The sequence below is a fragment of the Melanerpes formicivorus genome, unplaced genomic scaffold (genome assembly GCF_026170545.1).
Source record: "Melanerpes formicivorus ecotype bairdi unplaced genomic scaffold, bMelFor1.0.p_v2 SCAF_27, whole genome shotgun sequence".
In the NCBI taxonomy this organism is placed as follows: Eukaryota; Metazoa; Chordata; class Aves; order Piciformes; family Picidae; genus Melanerpes; species Melanerpes formicivorus.
The window spans coordinates 10,315,028-10,336,976 of NW_027142379.1; the positions used below are offsets into that span (position 1 = coordinate 10,315,028).

General features: G+C 49.4%; 2 protein-coding genes across 3 annotated transcripts; both read left to right on the top strand.

Annotated features, from left to right (window-relative positions):
- The first annotated feature begins 231 nt into the window (after positions 1 to 231).
- LSM6 (LSM6 homolog, U6 small nuclear RNA and mRNA degradation associated) lies at positions 232 to 5,380 on the top strand. 2 transcript variants are annotated; one of them, XM_068154082.1, is made up of 4 exons: positions 232 to 302; positions 1,559 to 1,671; positions 3,601 to 3,714; positions 5,195 to 5,380. In XM_068154082.1, the coding sequence occupies exons 2-4, from the start codon at positions 1,578 to 1,580 to the stop codon at positions 5,227 to 5,229; spliced, it is 243 nt and encodes an 80-aa protein (XP_068010183.1). In that variant the 5' UTR covers positions 232 to 302; positions 1,559 to 1,577; the 3' UTR covers positions 5,230 to 5,380. The 2 variants fall into 2 exon arrangements, with proteins under 2 accessions (XP_068010183.1, XP_068010184.1); XM_068154083.1 differs by lacking the exon at positions 232 to 302 and adding an exon at positions 306 to 370.
- A 6,354-nt stretch (positions 5,381 to 11,734) lies between these two features.
- Positions 11,735 to 20,394, top strand: REELD1 (reeler domain containing 1). Its single transcript, XM_068154099.1, has 6 exons — positions 11,735 to 11,954; positions 13,410 to 13,632; positions 15,200 to 15,357; positions 16,168 to 16,459; positions 16,975 to 17,038; positions 19,341 to 20,394. Exons 1-6 carry the CDS (start codon positions 11,735 to 11,737, stop codon positions 19,914 to 19,916), a joined length of 1,533 nt encoding a protein of 510 aa, XP_068010200.1. The 3' UTR covers positions 19,917 to 20,394.
- Positions 20,395 to 21,949: the final 1,555 nt, after the last annotated feature.

Below are 21,949 nucleotides of genomic sequence, written 5' to 3' on the forward strand. Positions count from 1 at the left end.
CGGGGGAACGCGAGTGCTGCAAGGCCGAGGCCAGCGCAGGCGGCCATCAGCAGCCTCTCTCCGACGGCCCGCAGGGACCCAGCTGAGGGCGGGCAGCGGCCGGGCCCGGCCTAGCCTAGCCTAGCCTAGCCTAGCCTCACTTCCCCTGCGCTGCCCGCTGCCTGTGCCACGCGACTGCCCCCAGGCTCCGCCTCATCCCGCGCGTTCGCACCCGGCGCGGTTTGTCCCTGCTGCCGCGCCGTAGCGGGGCGGTGCTGGCCGGGAGCGCGGCGGGCAGCTGGCAGGGGCGCAGGCGGCGGTGGGTGAGTGCGGGGCCGGCCCGGGCGTGGGCCTGCGGGGGGACCTCCAGCAGCGTCCAGCGGACCGCGAGGTGGGGAGCGGGAGCGGGAGCGGGAGCAGGAGCAGGAGCAGGGAAGGGGTGGGCTATCTGGTTATGGGGGCGGTGGGCTCTGTGTACCCCCCCACGACGCGTGTGTACAGTACTTGTGGGTGTGCGGTACCGATGCTACCGATGCCGTTACCGGTGCTTCGGGATGATTTTTAAGCGGGCGGCAGCACAGCCTCACCTCACTGCAGGGGGGTCTCGCAGGGGGCTTCTCGGAGCACATTTAGCGCCGCTGTATCTGGTGTGAAGGCGCAGCTTTAGCAGCCCACGTCAAACCGGAGCGTGCTCACTTCGCGGTGCTGGAGCTGCCCCGCCGCTCGGAACGCGCCCGTTCTCCCGGGAAGGTACGAAGTGCTGCACCGAGTCCCGCCGTGCCAGCATCGCAGGTGCCTTTGTGCGCTGACAGGAGTGCCGGTGACGGTCCTGTTGCGCTTTGCCGCTGAAAGGAAGTAAACAGATGTTTAGGGTGTCAGCCTTGGCGACATTTCCCACCACTGATTTAAAAAGCAGAGCATCTGGCGCTTAAAGTGAACGTGAAAGCAGGAGTTAAGCAGTGCTTACTGAGGAAGGCCTCCCAGCAGCCTGGGGGTGTGTGTGCTGCACCGTGAATTTTTAAGTCATAGCCCCACAGCACAACTTAATCACAAGCCTCAATTCTAAACCTAGCCTAACATCAGATTCCTTCGAAAGCATCCTTTCAGATTCATTGCTTGTGTTTGTGAGCTGTCACCAAAAATCCTATTGCTGTTGCAGCACAGACTGCTGTGGGTAGAAATGTACTGGCCTCTCCCTCCACCCCATAAAGACAAGAACCACTTACTATGACCTAACTCTCTAATTTTAGTGTAAGTAATGCCATTTTAGCAAAGGGGATTATAGAGAAGATGAGACATTTGGCTCCACTGGAAGTTTACAGGATGCCCAGCATGGCAAGCAAGGATGTTTATTAATAATTGCAAAAGTCACAAAAATGCCAAAGGAAAAGCATGATGCTGTGGCTCTAGGAGCTCTGTCTCTCCACCTCCCCCCTTAAAGTTTTATTTTCATCTCCTTCAATATTTTCTCCTACAGTAAGTATTAAGCATCAGGGGACTGCCTGTCTCTGCTGGGCATTTACAGACCATATGTGAGCATGTTGCTTATCCAAATGTCTTCTCTCACTTCTCTTCCCAGCTTAGTAGAGAAGATCAAGATGAGTCTACGGAAGCAAACCCCTAGTGACTTTCTAAAACAAATCATTGGAAGACCAGTTGTTGTAAAACTAAATTCTGGAGTAGATTATCGAGGTAAGTTTGCCATCTGTCTCTCACACCGAGTGAAGTTACTGTTTTCTGCAGAGATTTGACCCACATTTGTAAAAGCCAGGCATCAAAAAAGCATCTCAGGCTCTTGTTGCAGGTCTCAATCCTCTGCAGGCTGTGCTGCTAATTTTATGTCTGTACCTCTACCCTCTGAGCCACACACACAAATGTGGCCTAGTACAAATGTTGATGTGTAACTGCAAAATGTCTGCATTGGCTGCCAAGTGCTGTGCACATCCAAGGGAGGAAGCCCTGGGAAAGTAATGTGATGAATTAATGTGTATGATTGCTACATGTGGAGATGTACAGTAAAGCCTACAGGTAAAACTAGCCAAGATGAACAGTGACAGTGTTTAATGCCATTAGTGGCCTGAGAGTAAACACAAAGCAGAGGGTGAAAGAGAATGAAACAACCATCACTGCACTCTAGCAGCAAAACCATACTGCATTTATAGCCTGCTGAGTGGTAGCTTAAAAAGTCCACACAGTCCAATCTTAATTCTGGACAAACCTTCCGTTTTGGTTTGGTTTTCTATCATTGTGTGGTTACTGGAGTCAAAAAAAACCCCACCAAAACCAAAAAGAGTTCTGACTTTTGCTTGGCTTGGGGTTTTTTGGTGCAATCAGTAACACTTTGTGAGCAGTCAGTTTTTCCCTATTTGTGTGGAAACAGAGGAAATTAAAATGTAAAGCAAAACAGTGATCCTCCAACCGCTGCAAGCTGGCAGGAGAGCTTGAGTTCCTCATTACTTAGTGGAAGACATTACAGTAACACTGTGAAAAATAAGAACTTGGCTCACAGGAGGATTCTCAGACTGGAGTGTTCTCCCCTGCCAGCACTCTATATTTTGTGTTTTAATGGCAGGTAAATAAATCAGGTGGGTTTTTTTAAGGCAAAAGTTCTTCTAGCAGCACTGCTTGTGTGTGCAGGAATGAGGTCAGGAAAACACACATGCAAGCTGGAGGTAATTAGTAACAGCTTTTTGCATGTTGTTTTCTGTGCAGGGTTAGCAAATCAGATGGCATTCCCTGAGCAGCTGTTTACATCTGTTAAGCCCACATTCAGTTCCATTCAGGAACAGTCTGTTGGTTGGCTGGGTTACATTTGTAGGTGGCCCTGGTCCTGATCTTAAGGGTGGGAGTAGATGGCAAGGAGTGATTTTTAGAGTGGAAAAATGCCATCATGCCCAGCACGTGGGAAGTACTGAGTGAACAAGGTACAGCCTTCACAGGGGCTATGAAAAGTGAGACATAAATACCTGTCTGAAATCAGTGCTGCTCAAATACATCTTCTCCTGATCAAAAGAACAGCTAATGTTAAAAATGACAGAGGTTTTTTGCCTTGAGTTGCATTAATTAAACAGCCTCATTTTATTTCTGTAGGAGGGTTTCAGTGCCATTTGGAAACCCCTTGCCTGGTGGAAATGATGTAGTATTTTGGTATATCAGAACAGGGACTGGCAGGCAATGTTCTAGATCTGTAGGCATGAAGATAGATATGAAAAGGGTTGGTTTTCAGCTGCATCCTTCATAAGTTTTGACAAAAGCTCCATTTGCATAGCCTTGTCCTTAGGTTATCCAGTGACACTTAGCTTCCCAGGCTGTTCTCAGGTGTGTGGCTTAAAACACAAGTGAGACAGGACAGCTTAAACTTTCCCAGTGCAAACTGTCAATCTGTTGAAGGTCATACCTTAACCTATTTTCCCCTCCACTGATAAAGCTGCCACTAGGGTGCCTGGAGTTCCTCATCCCAGCTTATTTCTTTGAAGAATAATCTTCCACTCACCTGGCCAAGCTTGCACTTCGAGGTTGTTGTGAAGATGATTGTTTTCAGTATTGTTCACACACAATGCAGGTTTGTTTAGTTTAAATTAAGTTCCAGCTGCTTCACTTTTAAACTCTCACTGTCCTCAGGTGTCCTGGCTTGCCTGGATGGGTATATGAACATAGCTCTGGAACAGACAGAAGAGTATGTAAATGGACAGCTAAAGAACAAGTATGGGGATGCATTCATCCGAGGGAATAATGGTAACTCCTCCTCCTCCTCATCTTGCTGCTCACTAGGAGATTGTGTTGTGATGTTTACTTTTGCTGAGGTGCAAGGAAGCTACCTGTGAGAATATTAGTTTTAGGCTTTCTTGGAAAGCTTAACACATTTACACATTTACTCTTTACAGTTTCACTTTTAAAGGTCTGTGCTTTTCTGCAGTCCTGTGGCCCTTTCTGCATCTGAACTCAAAAGTTCATTGAGAGAAGCATGTTGCTCTTTTCTAACCTTCCTCAGAGCTTATTTTCTTTTATTTGACGGGTTTAGGCTTTGGCACTTGCTGCCTCTGCTCCATAGAATTTTCTGTGCTTTGCTAGGCAAACAACTATGTAAGTTTATGAAACACTGCAGGTGCTGATGACACTAATATTTTCTTGTGGTACATGCAGTGGTACAGACCTGAAGGAATGCTGTTCAATTAGTACTGGAGGCTGTTTTCATCTTTGTGAGTAAAGATTTTGCCACGAGTCAAGACAAATCCACTTGTGCTTTGCTATTGAGCCTTTGCATATAGGTGGATTTTAGTGCGCTTCAAGGACAGTCTGTGATACTCTGTGGTATCACTTAGGCTGTAATAGCAGGACAAGCCAGGGAGAAGAATGTCTAAAAATAGGAAAAGGTCACAAGTCAGATGTGAGGAGACTTGTAGAGAAGGTAAATGAAGCAGAGTTTCACCAAGTTACTTTGGAAGAAGGTGCAGGACAAGAATGATGGAGGGAATAAAACTGAACTGAATCCTATGTTACAAGGAGTCAAAGAGAATGTGACAGCAGTGTGAAAGTGTGCTGGGAGGAGAAATAATCCTTGAATGAAGCCAAATGCTTTTGGCAAGGAGTTTGGAGTATTATGTTAAGGAGTGCAGCAATACTGCAGCTGGAGAATCAATTATGAGAATAAGAATCTATTATAAAAGTGAAATAGATAAGAAGCAGGAGGCTGAAGAACAGGCTGAGCAGAGAACGTAAGACACCTCAGGTTTAGGAGCACAGTGCAGTTTCATGTGCATGGATCTGCTCTGGGAACATCACCAGCCAAGCAGGTGGAAGTTGTCTGCTGCTTCAGAGGTAATCATTAGCTTTGCCTCAACTGCTTGTGATTTCCAGCTTTTGCTGAAAGATCATAGGGGTAATGGCTGACACCTGGAATTCTGCTCCTTAGAAACACTCATGTTCCCCTCAGTAATGCTGCAGGGTAGCTGGCTTTGTTCTCCCTCTGCTCAGCCTGCATCTGCTGGAGTGTAGTTTGGCTGTGAATAATAAAAACTGAAACCAAAGTAAATTTGTGTAAACTCAACAGTGGCTCTTGAAACCTGGGCTTAAAAGTTTCCTGACTTTGTTGACACTGAAAGGCATTCATTGCACTCCTATCCTGCAAGCCCTGGCAGTAAGATGTTTGACATGAGCAGACTCCTGCACATTGTTTGCCAGGGCCCTCTTACGTGCTGCTTTCTCCTTTCCACAGTGTTGTACATCAGCACGCAGAAGAGGAGGATGTGAAGATGCCAGGAGGAGGCTGGTTTGTACTTGGGGAACCCCTTTGAAGTGCTGAGCCCTATTTGATTTGTAGTTACCAACCCACAGGTGGAATACACAAGTGTTTAAGTATATTTTTTTTTAAATAAATGTAAACCAGTGTAAGCTTCCTGAATGGTTTTTGTTGCCAAATGCTGCTCTGCTCCACTGCACAGAACAAAAACACAAGAGAAGCATGTTGAGTGCTGCAAGAACAACTCAAAGCAGCAGCTCCTTTAATGCAGCTAGGAGTGGTGGAAATACTGCTTGGGAGGTAAGATCACAGCATTGTATTGATGGCAAAACAATAGCTCAGCTGATGCTGGGAAGGGAAATGCTAATGTTTTGGTGACAATGACCTGTCCCCTCTGGAAAGCACAGGGGCAGCTTTAAATGCCCACCTAGTAAGGGTCATCAGGTAAAAAGTTCAGCTGTCCAAGAAATCTTGAATTGCAGATGTGACAGTGACACTTCAGCAATTAGAGGGGGGACAAGAGCTGAATCCAAGGGAAAAGCCCTAAGGGGGAACAGAAAGCTCGGTGCCAGCTGAGGAAGTCAGAGGTGAGAAGCTCTCAGCTGCCATGCCAGCATAGCCAGGAACTGCTTCACCTCCTGTCCCTGTGCCACTCACCCCAGCTTGTAGCTCCCTTTTCCTGCATCTCTACCAAACACAATGGTCTTAATCAATAAAAGGTAGCTTCAACTACTAGAAAACAGACTAGGAATCTAAAACCTTTCCTACACCTGCCTTATATACCCACTTCAGACAGCTCACTGGGATCAGAACATGCTAGGAAGTTTGGCTTTAAAGGTCTATACACTGATGACCACTCAGTTTGACAATTTGGTGCCTCCTGGTTCAAAGGGAATCTAACACAAACCACTCTGACCACTTACTTGAGTTCTTTCTATCTTTTCCATGATGATATAACCACAAAACAGCTACCCAGAGCCCTCCTGGGTAGGGCTTGCCCTGTAAGTGCTAAGGCTTTTGTACAGCTGTGAAAATCAGCTGTGCCCCACAGTTGCAGGTTCCTGCTTTGGTGGTGACAGTAGTCAAGAAAGCGTGACAGTGATGGCCTTTGACTGGCTGACTGATGGTACCAAAGCAATGCCTGATCTTTAATATTCTAATCCATGCCTGTGGCTGGCTCCAGCCCCATGTCAGTTTTGAAAGCAAACAGACTGTGGGGCCAGCAGTTCCAAAGCCTCGGGTCCCTGTGCCAAACTGTCCTCCAAGGCTGAGAATCAGATGGGAGGAAGCTTTTCCTGAGCTGCTGTATTGATCCTGACCATGGGACCCCTGAATGTTTAGGACTCAGTGATCCAAACAGCAGCTCTGGGCTGGGCTCCATGCCCAGGGTGGCTTTCAGTTCTCTCTTGGGCCGCACAGACCCCTTGGCCACAGGCCACCACTGCCAGCTCCTCCTTACAGTGAAGCTTGTGGGCAGCTCCCACTCAGTACCATGATTGCACCACCTGCCTGGCCTTGCCTTTATCTAGCAGCCACAAGTTCTCATGAGAACATCCTTTAGAAAGGGGCTTGCTTTCTTGTCAGGAAATGTATACAGCAGCTCGAGTGCTGAAAAGGGAGAGCTGTTCTCCACGGATAGGTTTGCATCTGCTACACACAATGCACCGTGGGAAAATCCATCTGGGCTGTGCTGAGGCTGCAGGAATGGAGGGTGCCCAGCAGCTGAAGGGCTGTACAATGCACTTGCTCTCTGTTCCCTGTCTTATTTTGGCTTATTAAAGCAGTCATTAAGCTAGCAATTGCTGGGCCTTTCTTACTGAGATTCCTAAAAAGCCCTGCACCATCTCTCTCCCCTCAACCCCCTCCTGCAGTGCAGAACAGCTGCCCAGGTTGCAGGACTTGCCAGACAAAATGAAGGCTTGTCTGGGGGCTTTTTAGGCTAACTCTTTAAGGGAAGGAAACTCACATTGCATGTCATATGTGTGTGTATGAGTCCATTCCTAGCAGTAACATCTGAATCCACTGTCACACTTCAATAACTGGTAGAGAAACAGCAAGAATAGTCATCTGGATAGAAGTGGAAGGAGCTGCCAATACTTCTGGCAGCCCTCCTAACTAGATGTCAAGAGGAACATCCTCTTTTACCCTGGTCTCCCCAAACACAGAACCACAGGCATGCACAGGTCAACAATGAGATGTCAATTTGTAGGCATTGTCCTCCATGCTCCTTGTGGGTCTACTGTGGGATTTTACAGCTCTCTCACTGTGTTTTTAAACTGTGTCCTCACAGCTGGCCACTGCTCTTTGTTTTGAAGATCATGTGAAGTATCCTTAAATCCTAAGTAAGGTGCTGCTAGCTTTATTGGTGTAATGATCAGTTCTGTGAGGTCTGGACTCAACTGTGGCCACCTTCGAGCTCTCTACTTGATCAACAAGTAGTGGCTCAGTTGGTAGCACGTAAGACCCTTAATGAGAAGGTTGTGAGTTCAAGCCTGCAGTGGGCAGTAGTGCCCTCCCTACTCTAGTCATGAGGTTTGTGGTGACAGGTTGGACTCAATGATCTTTGAGGTCTCTTCCAACCTTAGTGATACTGAACCTGCCCACTCCTCTCTGACTCCCCCAAACTTTGTTCACAGGACTCAGGTGTCTGCCAGCTGACCAGGAAGGACTTCTGACTCCTTTTAACACCTTGCAGTAACAAAGCATTTCTCAACCAGCTTACTCTGAAATGTCAATTCTGAGTACTTACATCCATGCTCACATGACACATGATCTCCACTGCACCAGCTCCATGTCTGCTGTTCCTCTTGTGCACCAATGATGTGGAGATCTAGAAGCAGTCTGCAAGAAGAAGAAAGCTTCTGCTTTGATGAGCCTGGGATGTTACTGGGTTTATAATCCTTCTGTGCACTTTGTCAATGAAATTCCAAGTTCTATGGTTTATAGTCTGTCTTAATTATGAAGCTATTACAGAGCATGCACAGTTTTCCCTGGAGCTCTTTTAAAAGCCCAGCTGTGCTTTATTTTCTTCTGGAAATCCACTACACAAATGCTGCTGAGAAAACAATAGGCAGGGTATAAGTTGTCTCATGTTCCCTTCTCCTTACCAGCTTCCTACTAACAAAGAAATTTATGACAGGAAAAAGGCAAATCTTTCTCTAGTGAGAGCAGTGCTGTGTGGTTTTCTCATGTCTGTCTGGGCCCCATGATCAGTGATAGACACACAGCCTGGCTGAGCTCAAGCGACTCCAGTAGGTCAAAGCTCTGGCCAGAGGAGGCTGAGGCAATGCTGTCCCGGTGGGTGATGCAACCAGAGGCTGTGGAGGGGGCTGTATTTCTTACTGGAAACATCTGCCTGTCACTTGGCATTTGAATGTGCAGTTGGAGGCTGCTGGTAGGTGCCTGTGTCACGGTAATGACTCTGACAGGCTTTTTCCATCTCTAAGTAGGAGATGGTTGTGACATTTGGGTTGAGTGCAGCTTTGAAGCCACGGAGCTCCTCTGCTGGAGAGCAGGCAGTGAGGATGAACTCTGCATAGGGCTGTATTTCAGATCAGCCCAGCAATTAACTGGGTCCAGACTGCACCCTGCAGCTCTGCTGACTGGTGGTGCTACACAGCCCTCCCCTGCTGACTGGTGCTACTGCACAGCCCTCCCCTGCAGCACCTCCTGCGCTGCCCAGAGGCTGCCACCAGCCTGGGGAGTGAGCAGGGCCAATGTGGCACCGCTGTACATCCTGTGCCACTACGGATGGGCTGGGGCTCATTTATTTGAGGTCAGTCTCCCTTATCCCCATGGCTTTGCAGAGAGCTCCAGGGAACACCTAACACTGCTGTTTCAGGGTCTGCACTCTGCTGCTTTCCCCCCCTTTTTAGGTGGAAGCCAGTGGAGGAATGATCCTCACTGGAGCTGGCATAATGAAAACGTGTGCTTGGTTGTGCAGCAGCAGCTGAAGAAGACTGCAGTGCTGCAACACCATGGCATGATGCAAAGACCTGCACTGTCCTGGAATGATTTCAGACCTGGCCACTGCCAGAATGGCTGCAACAAGTCTGGCCTTTCCCCTGCAGATTGTCAGAGGTCTGGAGCTGCTGCTTTATTATGCTGGAATTAAAAGCAAGGGATACTTTAGCTTAGGAACAGCTAGTAAGGAAAATCCACAGGAGAGCAGCTGCTTTCAGTCATTAGTACAGCATAAAGGTATCTAAAGTGTGGGCAATTGCAATCTAGAACAGCAGCAAGATGCAAACTCTTCCTCCCTTCCCCTGAACTACTCTCTGCTTCCACTGGCAAAAGGAAAGAAAACTGTTAGACATGCATTGTAGCTTGGAAATCTGTGACTATAAGGCCTCTTCCAAATGCAGAGGAGAGCACAGTACCACCAGTTCCCATGCTTTCAAACCAGTTAAGCAAATGAGATGGGTTGTCAGCAGCAGTACCTCAGCCCCTCCCAGCACCTTGTTTCATTTCTGAAGGACAGGCTGTAGAGCAGGGCAGGCTGATGGGCACAGTGCTAAGTGGGGCATCTGCAAATTTGCCTCCAGCTTTCAGGGGGGTGCCCCAGGTAAGAGTCACCATGGTGCCTGGTGATGCCACCTGTGTGTTGGTGTGCCTCCTTTAGTTATGGGACAGGACAGCTCTGTGGTGGACTAAGTATGAACCTGAATGCATTCAGCCATCAGACACACATTTACCTGAGGTCAGCAAGTGCTCTTGTCCCTTCATCTTCCACAACTTCCATCACAGGGCCAACCCCGCTCCCAGTGGCCGTGGGATGCTGCCTCTTGAGGATCTGCTGGCTGAAGAAAAGCCATCCAGCTGATGGGTTGTTACTCCATTCCTCTAGCCCTCCTCAGGGCCACCAGCTATCAGCAGTTTGTTCAGCACCTCCTGACAAGAAGAAATTGGACCCTGCTTTCCATCCATTGTGAGCAAGCTCCTGGCAGGGAGCAGGACAAGCCTGGTGATAATGGCCAGGATCAGCTGAGAGTCCTGGTCACCAAAGCAGTCTGTGATGAGGTGGAGCTGAGGAGGAGCTGGGAAGCCCTGGGACAGGGCAAGCACTGGCATGGCTGCAGGGTTGCTCAGGCAAGAGGCAGGGGTGCCAGGCTGGACTTAAACACAGCTCCTGTGCTGTGTTTGGACGTTTAGTCCTATGTGCCAGCTCTGGTGGGTTTCTGGGGTGTTGATGGCTCCTCTTGGCAGGACTGGCACGTGGCATGCACCTTCCCAGCCTTTCTAGCAAAATTCTGCTTTTGCTGCCACAGTAACTCCCATGTTAGTGACAGAGACCAGGGCACACTGCCTGGGGGTCAGGAACTAGAGGGAGCTGAGGTGGCTTTGCTTTGCAAAGTTTCAGCATGGAAGGGGGAGAGTGTGGGGAGGGCAAGAGGGCAAGCAAGAGTCTGATCTTCTGCAAAGGAATCCCAGGGTGTTCCTCATAAACTCCATTGGCTTGCCTCTCCCCCTCCTCACCAGATGCTTTTGTTTTCATCGCTGGAGCCTGGAGATGTGAAAAAAAAAAAAGAAAAGAAAAAAGTGGGTGGGCTGTGAAGAGGAAAACTAATATGATTAAGGCAGGATTTGGGCAGTGGCAGAGTGCTGCCGTAGGTGGTGGGTATTAGCAGTAACAGCTGCTGCGCTTCCCATTAGAGGAGAAGGGGAAGAAGGTCCCTGAAGGGATGGGTCTCCGGCAGGCTGGGAGGGCAGCGGCGGCAGCGAGCCGGCAGCGTTCATGTCCCGAGGTAAGCGATGGCGATGGCACCGGCAGCCCCAGCGCGGCTGGCCCTGGGAAGCGCAGCCCAGCACCCCACAGCTGCGCCCTCAGGGGCACGGATGAGCGGCCGGGGAGGGAAAAGGTGGCGATGCCCGAGGGGAAAGAGCTGCTGCTCAGCCGTACTTCCATGAGCTCCCATGAGAATCAGACCCAGCAAGGGAGGTGTAGGTATGCCCGGAAGGGAGGCTGACTGTGCAGGGAGGAGGGAAGCGCTGGGATATTTAGTGAAGGCTCTTGTGACTCCCACAGACATCTTGGGGTACATAACTGGTTGGAACTGGTTGGGACGATGCTCAACTGTGGAAGGTTAAACTGAATCCATCCTCTCCCTGCTTCAGGCTGGGTATGAACTGGGCACTGTGTGCAGTGGAGGTTTGTCAGTCAGCTGGCAAGTTTCAGAAGAGCTAGAGATGGAGGTGTTAGCTAGACCTCCTCACCTCTGGCTTATATACATCTCCTCATTGACTAAGCATAATGAAATCTAAGCCAGGAGAAGCTGCATGTTGAGAAGATGATGTTAGGAAGTGCTACCTTGAAAGCAGGACAGCCTGCCTTACCATACCCACCACAATAAATACTGCACACTCGTCCTTCGGTGGTAAAGTCAGAGTAACACAATGCTCCAGCTGATCTGGGACCCTGCCAGCCACCAAAGCTGAGAGGCACTAAAGACATGGCATACCAAATACTGACCTTTGACGTGCCTTGAGGGGAGCCAGCCTGCTGTTCTCTGCTGTAGGATGGAGGACAGCAGCAGAGCCCACGTCGCCCTAGCTGGCTGGGCGTGCACAGCCCTGTGCTTGGTCTCCTGTGCGGCTGCCTATTCGCACGGTGCCGGCCTCTCTGCCTGCAGCGACATGATGCCCAGGCACCTGAGGGTGCAGCTGCACAGCCTCAGCAACAACTACATTACACTCCACACCAATGTGTCCTCCTACTTCCCAGGTGACAAGGTGCCAGGTAAGGAACAACTTCTCATTCCTGCATCTGGAAAAAAATGGATGGCAATTAATCTCAAGCAATGGCATTAATCCTTGGGAGGGCTGGGAAGAGGGATAACTGCTCTGAGTGAGCTACACCACTTCTCTCTTTGTGACAAACTGAGTATCATTACAGAGGGATTCTGTTTGCAGCACTTGGACTAATGTTTCTCAGGTGATGGCTGACTCCAGGTTTTCACCATGTTGCAGACCAGCCCTTTGCCGGAAGCAGCTGGTAGGTTTGGATCCTTTGGGTGGGATTCCTTTATCTCAAGTGCCTCTCATCCTCATCAGTCCTCATCACACATAACACCAGAGACACCTTCAGAGGGTAAAGTCATCTTCCCTGCTCCTTTGTGGCGCATGAAGGAGTCTGGGGGATTTGTCTGGGTAGTAGGAATAGTAGGAATAGTGTGGCCAGCAGGAGCAGGGAAGTCTTTGTGCCCCTGTACTCTGCTTTGGTTAGGCTGCACCTTGAGTACTGTGTCCAGTTCTGGGCCCCTTAGTTTAGGAAGGACATCGAGACACTTGAATGTGTCCAGAGAAGGGCAACAAGGCTGGGGAGAGGCCTTGAGCACAAGCCCTATGAGGAGAGGCTGAGGGAGCTGGGGATTGTTTAGCCTGGAGAAGAGGAGGCTCAGAGGTGACCTCATTGCCCTCTACAACTACCTGAAAGGTGGTTGTAGCCGGGAAGGGGTTGGTCTCTTCTCCCAGGCAACCAGCACCAGAACAAGAGGACACAGTCTCAAGCTGTGCCAGGGGAGGTTTAGACTCAAGGTGAGAAGGAAGTTCTTCACCGAGTGAGTCATTCATCATTGGAATGGGTTGCCCAGGGAGGTGGTGGAGTTGTCATCCCTGGAGGTGTTGAAAAGGAGATTGGACGTGGCACTTGGTGCCATGGTCTAGTCATGGGGTCTGTGTTGATAGGTTGGACTCGATGATCCTTGAGGTCCTTTCCAACCTAAGTTATACTGTGATACTGTGTCCTGTCCATCGCCACTCCTAATGCAGATGCTGACCAAGCCAACAGGCACTGCTCCCCAGCCTGGCCACTTGCCTACTATCTTCGTGCAAGATAAAAGCCCTCTGAGGGCAGCACACAAGCTTTTGCACGTGTACAGTGTGGTTACCCAAAATTCCTTCCTTACAAATGGCTGCATGCTGCCACTGCAATGTGGTTAGCAGCTTGCAGTCAGTCAAGGCTGGGGAAAGACTGGAGCAAGTTCTGTGTGCAATTACACGCTGCAGAGTTACAGCTAAAGCCTGAACTCCTGCATCCAGCATGACCAAGACTGACTGTGAGGACAAAGACTGCAAAACGGTGTCGCACAGGGTTTTCTTTTGGATTCACTGCTACCACTGGAAACTCTATTGCAAACAGTTCACCCCATAGCTATGAGGCAGATCCCTTTGTGTCTCATGCTCTGTCTTGCAGTGACAGTGAGGAGCACAATGGACTTCATGGGCTTTCTGCTTCAAGCTCGCAAAGTGTCTAACGATGAGATTGCTGGCACCTTTATCTTCATCCCTCCTGGCTCCAAGCTGCTGACTTGTTTTGAAGATGGTGACACTGTCACCCACTCAGACAAGTCACTGAAGAGAAACCTGTCCTTTGTGTGGAAAGCACCAGACCAACCCATTGGAGACATCAAGTTTTTGTAAGAATGTGCTGGTTCCTAAGCAGAATTTGTGGCTTCTCAGCTAAAGGCTTGGCTTAACTTTTTCCATTATACTTGCCCAGCATGGTGGTTTATGTATCTGGAACCCCATACAGCTAAATACTTATCAAATGCTGCTGTGGTATCCCAGCTGGTGCATAAATCACCATCTCTATCTGCTGGGCAGTGCAGCTTTGTATTTACCTGCTCACTGCTTTCTCAGAACAAATGCACTGGAAGATGACAGCCTGAGCACTTGTTAAGGTACAAAGAGGGAACTGTGAACACGTTGCCTGTCTTTCTAAAGAACACAGCCCATAGGGATTCCCTGCCTACAGAATGATCTTATACATCACTCCTTAAAAAAACCCAACATAATTAAAATGAGTTAACTGTAAACAGAGTAGGAAGAGAGGGAGCAGGGGGTTGAAACTTAGCATCTGTGCTTGGCACCAAAGTGCCAAACCTCGCAAGTATTTTGGTTCTGATTTGGAATGAAATTAAACATCTTCTAGCAGACTGTCTTAGAGGAAGCAGACAGACTTTTCATTTGGTGAAGAGATTAAATTGCTACATTTTGACTTTACAAAAACCACTTAGAAGCTGCTTGGCCAGATCCCTGGCTGCTCCCCAAAACATAAGTGTCCCGGTGGGTGGCGTGGCTTGCGCATCTCACTGTGATTGGGCACGAATTCCTTGAGACAGAAATAGTGCTGCTAGGCATTTCCAATTTTTTTGCCCACTGTTTTACTATTAAACCCACAGAAAAGCAACCAAATAAGCCCAACCCAAACCTAACACTGCCTATTCCTTGCCACCTGCCCTAACGCTCCCTTCACCCTCTGGCTTTTGGCCCTACAAACTCATTTCCGATACCCTCCCCCTTTTCTCCCTATCGTAGCATCTGGAAGAACTCCTTGTTAGGCTTAAGAAAATGCCTGGGAGGAATCATCTGGCCCAGGAAAAGCTGGGTTAGTTTCCCTGTAGCTAATCTTCAGAAGCGGCTGAGCAGTCTGAGCTGCAATTCTCTCTGAAAGAAGGCTCTCTGGGTGAACATAAAGGTTGGCCAGCGCAGTTTTGGCACCTGGCAAAAAGCAGAGGGTTAGGCAGGCTCAAATAACAGAGGGCTGAGAAGAGAGACCTTTTTTTCCCCCCCCTACCTATTTAGCTGTTTGTACAAGTTACATTGGCTTGTTTTAATTAGTAAATACCACTGTTGTTTCCCTGCCTACAGAAGATTATAAGCAGAGCTAGTCCAAGTTTTCCAAATGCACTTCTATCAACACAGCCAGGATAAATAAAAATTAAAGGAGGCAGGCAAAAAGCTGTTCAGTTCCCACACATTTCTTTGGCTGATCTTCCTTATGAGTGGTGATTCTTCACTCCCTATCTCTCTTATGGCACCTGGTATCTTTTCTTTGTAAAACATGTGATGGGCTAATCTTTAAAATACCTTCGTGTCACTTCTCTTTTCAGAGCAAAGCAGCCCTTGTGTTTGGCTAAACAGTTGGGTGTTTCATTAATGCTGTAAAACCAAGTGAATTCTTGCCTAATTATGTCTCAACAGCATCTCTGTAGTCCAGTCATACTTTGTCTACTGGGCAAAGATCGAATCTGCTCTTGTGGCTCAGCGAGGACAAAACAAAACGCTTGCTGGCGGTGACAAGAAGCCTCATCCTGTAACCCCTGCGCCCTCGCAGGAACCAGCTGACCCACACCACACAGGTAGGGCAAGCAAAGAAGCATAGAAGGTGGGGGGTTGGAAGGGACCTCTGGAAATCATAGAGTCCAACCCCCCTGCCAAAGCAGGATCACCTAGGGCTGGCTGCACAGGAATGTGTCCAGGTGGAATCTGAAAGTCTCTAAGGGATGAGTGTCTCACTGATCACTTCCTGATGTAGTTTCACAGCTTATTCTGGGCAAGTGTTTAACACAAGTGACTCAAACGAGCTGGAGGGACCTGTTTAACTCCTGTGGCCACCGGGGAGAACAGCAATGGCTGTGGCAAACTCCTTGAAGTGAGGACATGAGTCAGCACTTGAGGTGATGGAGCCATTTCCAAGGAGAGTACTGGAAAGGGTTGCCAGATCTTACCATTTCAGTGCAAACCCTAAAATGCAACATACAACACCTAAAATCTCATTTCCAGAAGACAAGCAAGTGCAGTTAGCAACACTGCCTATATAAAGCAATGCATTTGTCTCTAAATGTGACTGCTGCCCATCAGCATGCATGTAGTTATACTTACTTCGGTCAGTAAAATGCTCCAAGGACTGACTTATACCCAAGGTATAAAGTGGCATAGCACCAAAACTGACTTTTAGTTATTTTTCTTGACCATAACTGAGGCAGTGAGCATTGCTGCTTTACTTTCCATCTGGGTTCCCACCTAGGATTGATATGAAAATAAAGAGTCACTATTACCATCCTTCCTGGCAAATGTTAGCACCAAGTGGGGTTTGAAATAAACAAACCCAAGACAATAAACTTCTGCTTCTCTGTCCCTGCTTTCTGTTCGTCTCTGTGTTGGACAAGGTCCCACCTCTCCCGTGGCTGCCACCCGCACCCCTGAAGCACCTGCCAGCCCCACGGGCACTGTGCCCACGCTGGCAGTGGAGCCAGGTTTGGAGGCTGGGTCTGACGCCCATCCTGTAGCTGAGCCCAAGCAGCTGACCCGGCCCTCGCGGGCTGCATCCAGCAGCAGCAGCAGCGAGGCCAGCAGCCAGGAGCCGGAGCTGTCCACCTCCACCCAGGAACTCAGCATCGTCCATGCCTTGCAAGGTTTTGTCTCTCAGGACAACACCTCCAGCTACAGCATCTCTGAGAGGTAAATGGGGTGCTGGGAAGAGCTCTTCTCCAGCCTTTCTGCAGAAGGAGAAGAGTACTACTTACCCTGAGTGAGGGTCTGTCTAGGAAGGTGCCTATGGCTGGGGAGGAGCCAAGAATACGTTTACTTCCTGACATTCAGAGAAATAATCCTTTGGAGACTGCTCATCACAGACAGTGACAGGGAGAACATCCAAAAGTCTTCAAACCCCCACATTGTGCTGCTCAGACCACCAGGGGCTGGCTTGGGGGCTGAAAACTGTGATAAAACCTCCTGACTGCTACAATGGTTTTCTAAAAGTGCACACAGATATTCCATGAAACAGTGAGCTCAGCAGGCCTGTCCCTCCATCTGCAGGGAAAAGCAAGGAAGGTTTCAAAGCAGTTATGGAATGTGGGGTTGAGGATGTCTGCCTGCTCACAAATCTTAGAGGGTTTGGGCTGCATGAGCTTCCACGTAACACTTAATGCTGTGGGTCACTTCCTAACCCTGCCTCTCCTCTCTCCACATTTTAGAGCAGGAAGCATTGCCAGTGCTGCCACCCCAGGCTTGTGTCTGCTGTGTAAAGAAGATGGGCAGGTAAGCAGTGGGGACAGGGAGGATAGGACAGGATAGGATAGGATAGGATAGGATAGGATAGGATAGGATAGGATAGGATAGGATAGGATAGGATAGGATAGGATAGGATAGACCAGGTTGGAAGAGACCTTCAAGATCATCACGTCCAACCTATCATCCAACACCACCTAATCAACTAACCCATGCAACCAAGCACCCCATCAAGTCTCCTCCTGAACACCACCAGTGATGGTGACTCAACCACCTCCCTGGGCAGTCCATTCCAATGGGCAATCACCCTCTCTGTGTAAAACTTCCTCCTGACCTCCAGCCTGAACCTCCCCTGGCGCAGCCTGAGACTGTGTCCTCTTGTTCTGGTGCTGGCTGTCTGGGAGAAGAGACCAACCTCTGCCTGTCTACAACCTCCCTTCAGGTAGTTGTAGACAGCAATAAAGTAACCCCTGAGTGTCCTCTTCTCCAGGCTAAGCAGCCCCAGCTCCCTCAGCCTCTCCTCACAGGGCTGTGTTCCAAACCCCTCACCAACTTCATTGCTCTTCTCTGGACTCGTTCCAGCAAGTCAACCTCCTTCCTAAACTGAGGGGCCCAGAACTGGACACAGGACTCGAGGTGTGGCCTAACCAGTGCAGTGTACAGGGGCAGAATGACCTCCCTGCTCCTGCTGGCCACACTGTTCTTAATGCAGGCTAGGATGCCATTGGCCCTCCTGGCCGCCTGGGCACACTGCAGGCTCATGTTCAGCCTACCATCAACCAGCACCCCCAGGTCCCTCTCTGCCTGGCTGCTCTCCAGCCACTCTGACCCCAGCCTGTAGCACTGTATGGGGTTGCTGTGGCCAATGTACAGAACCTGGCACTTGGATGTGTTCAATCTCATGCCCTTGGCCTCTGCCCATCTGTCCAGCTTGTCAAGGTCCCTCTGCAGAGCCTCTCTACCCTCCAGCAGATCAACTCCTGCCCCCAGCTTGGTGTCATCAGCAAATGATCGACTCAATGCCCTCATCCAGATCATCAATAAAGATGTTAAAGAGCACAGGGCCCAGCACTGCTCCCTGGGGCACACCACTGGTGCCTGGCTGCCAGCTGGCTGTGGCACCATTCACCACCACTCTCTGGGCTCAGCCTCCAGCCAGTTCCTAACCCAGCTCAGAGTGCTGCTGCCCAAGCCATAGGCTGACAGCTTGGCCAGGAGTTTGCTATGGGGGACGGTGTCAAAGGCCTTGCTGAAGTCCAGGTAGACCACATCCACAGGCCTCCCCACATCTCCTCCAAAGACAGAAAGGTCTAAGAAAAGATGGGGATCACATGCATTTGCATTTTGAGGGCAAGTGATCTGTACACATGCAGTCCTAACACTGCCAGCCAGCTGCTTTACAGTTTGCAGCTCAGCCACTGAAAGTCTTTTATTTACTACTGCATTTTACTAGCACCTTCAGGAATGGACTCTTCCACAAAGAATGCTCTGACTCTCCCCTGCTTTGCTTCACAGCTTGCCAAGGGCTCCTACCTCAGCTTTGTGCTCCTGTCACACTGTCTCCCCAGTAAGCTTTAGAAACTGCTGTTGATGGTAGAGGGTGAGAGTTCCTCTAGTATAATTAATGGATGTGTGAAAAAGCCTGCTGGGCTGGACAGGCTGGAGAGATGCCAGTCACGAAGGCCAGATCCAAATCTCAGTAGAGCCAAAGAAAAAACTCCAGTATATTTTGCAGGTTTTGGATGGGGGCTCAGGTGCACAGTGGGAATGGAAAAATTCATTGGGGGGCCTCCTAAATTGTATGATTGTTTCACAGTTAGTCTTGGACAATATCTGCAGCAAAGGCTGGGCTGCAGAACTGGCATGGAATGGCTGTCATTTTGAGACAGATGAAATAAGGTGTGTAGCAGCAGTCAGAGCCCCTTGGAACAGGAGCACTCAGATGGGTGGCTAAGCAATACTGAGAGGCAGCAGATTTCAGACTGGCTGTGTAGCCTGAGAAAGCAAGACAGGGGAGAGTTCACAAGTTCTATGTGACTGTGCCAAACCTGCTGATGTCAAAGGCTGTCCGAAGTCCCCTGGGTCTCTCTGCTTCATGGTTCAATCCACAACCTCAAGAAGGGTGGTGACTGAACTCCAGTGGGCCCAATGTGAACCTAAATACAAAGCTTGGACAATACAAAACTTGGACAAGATCAGATACCAAGGCTAGAGAGACATCTGGGTGTCAGGAATACAGAGCTGAACTGCACTGTGATGTAGGTAGTCAGAACCTGATCAGGCTCCTTTCTCTTCCCTCACTGCACATCTTGTTCTGCTTTTGCTTTCAAAGGCCAGTACAGAGAGCAAGAATATCTCTCCACATGCAACAGGGTCTCCTTCTGCTCCACATGCACACACTGACGTGAGAGACACTGCTGTGACATCAGCCTGGTTTGGCAACCCCAACACTGCCAGTAATTTGTCATCAGCATCAAGGCAAATGGCAGAAAGAAAGCTGGCACCACAGCCAGAGGAGAGCGCTGCCAGGGGAGAGCAGGAGGAGGAGAAGGTGGGTGGGAACACCCTGCCGTGGTTGACCAGACCTGCTCCCGAATCTGCTGTTCCCGGGAAGGGAGAAGACCCTGAGAGAGGGCCCCGAGTCCTCGCCGCCCAGCTGGGCATCCTCCTGCTGTGCACGGCCGCCCTGGGCCTGGCGCTGGCAGCCGCCCTGCGCTGCGTCTGTGCTCAGCACTGCCACAAGCGGACGGAGGTCTCCTTTGGCGAGCCCGACCCCGAGGTCATGGCCGTCAGAGACCACGGGGAGGTGATGCACTTCCGAAAGATCCGGGAGAACAGCTTGGTGCTGGTGCAAGCCGAGTACAGCTGGGTCAGCCCCTCGACCAGCGGGAACAAGACAATTACCTGAACACCTGCAAGGCCGAAAGCAGGGCTGCAGTAGCTGGTGTGGCTGGAAACAGCGTGGGCCACACCACACAGGCTGTTGGCAGTGGTGGTGTAGATCCTCTCTGGGCTGCCAGATAGGTAAACCCTCAAAGCAGCCAGTTCAGACAGAGATGTTAGTCAAAGCTATCTAAGCTGTAGCTGTAAGAAAATAGAAGTTGATAGATTGTTTGGTGTGTTACAAAGATTAACATTGTGTACCTGCTCCTCAGCTGTGGCTGCAGCCATGGCATCCTCTGCCTCTGCTGCCTTAAGGCTGTAGCCAAAAAAAGGAATTCTTTCCTCATATTGTATCATCTCAGCATCCTACTTCTTTCTAGGAACAAGAAACCCCAGATATAAAACCTCTCCATTCTCCTTTAGGAGCTTGCAGGTTTGGTCTTGTGTGCACTCTCAAATGACAAAAATATTTGCCAGCAGGTGTGAAGTTCCAATTGGAAAATAAAAAGCAATAAATAGCTGATTAATGGGGAGCATTGATTCAGAGGACACGGAATTGATCGGTGGGAGCGAAGCACAGGGTGGTGAACAGCAGCTTTTGGGGGAGAAACATGCCTCCTCATCAGGTGCAAATGGAAGAAACCTTTCCTGTCCATTTGCACCTGATGAGGGAGCTTGTTGAAGCCTGGCAGCCAGCGTTGCTTGGTCAGCTGACTTTGAGTCAGCTCAGTGCCGCTCACTGTAGCAGCACACGCTGACAAGTACCCTTCTCAGGTCACTCTGGACATGCCCAGCAAGTGCTACATGGGAAGTTAACTGCATCCTTGCTCCCTGAACTTCTCCATGCTTCTCTCTGCCCAAGTGCTTTTCTGCAGAGTCCACTAAAACAGCCCTTGGAAACCACGAAGATCCTTGACACCTTCTACGAAGGGGATGTGACAAGGGCAAGGACAAAGGTTTATTTCACTGCAGCTTTGAAAGAGCCAGGAATAGTCCTGGTAACAATCCTCTTAAGATGTACCATTTAGAGCCCTTCAGAAAGCAGGAACTGCCCCTTCTGATGTCCTTTACTAGGATGGAAGGGCTCAGATGGTCTCCAAGCTGTGTAATGGGGGACAGACTTAAGCTTTGGTGCTGCAGCTTATTTTGTAGCCCACAGCCATACTCCCTGAGCTAAGTAGCCAATGACAGGACACATCCTTCCTGCTGACAACTTCCTCCCCATCAGGAGGGCCCTGTGGCCACCTCCAACTAGGTGGCCATCCTTGTGCTTGATAGTCAGACAAACTCTGCTCTCAGGTCCTCCTACTGAGTTGAGAGGAGATGGGTGGGAGACAGATGAATTCTCCTGTTCAAACCCCTACAGCACGATGAACTCGGTGCATCTAAGCACCATCTGTCAGTGTTCAGGAACACATCAGTGTGCTGTGATAAGTGACATGATGACACACATGGCCACATTTCTATTGAGTTCTAGGCTTAGTGAGCCCTGGGCAAAATAAATAAGGAAAGAAGTGTACTCACAAATGCAGCTTGGAGAGATGAGCTTGATGGTCTTAACTCTGAAGAGAAGGGTGGTCACAACATGCCCGTTCCAGCGAGGGTAGTGCTGTAATTGAACAGATATTTGCTTTAGGACTCAGAAGGATGCTAGGTGAATGGTTTTAAGTTCCACAAGTTGAGCTTAAGCACAACTACTAGGAAGTCTACAGGTCTTTTAAGTACAAGCCCAGACACAATGACACTCCTGTGTCATGTGCCTCAGAAAGAAATCATCTTCCTGCAACCCAGTGTAGATGAGCTGCGTAGCAACTAAAGCAGGCTGCACTCAAGTCATTGTTAATGCAGCCAAAAAAAGAGTGCTAATTAACTGAGAAAATAGGTCAACAAACTGTTAAATATTTAAGGAACTATCACATATTATTTTAGAAAGTTTCTCATGATGGCATAGCTGTTTATGAATAAATTACAAATACCTATGGCCTCTCTAGGCTTAATGTTACCAGACTGCCACAGCTACAAGCCCACAACCTCCTCTTCTCCTATCACCCCTCACTG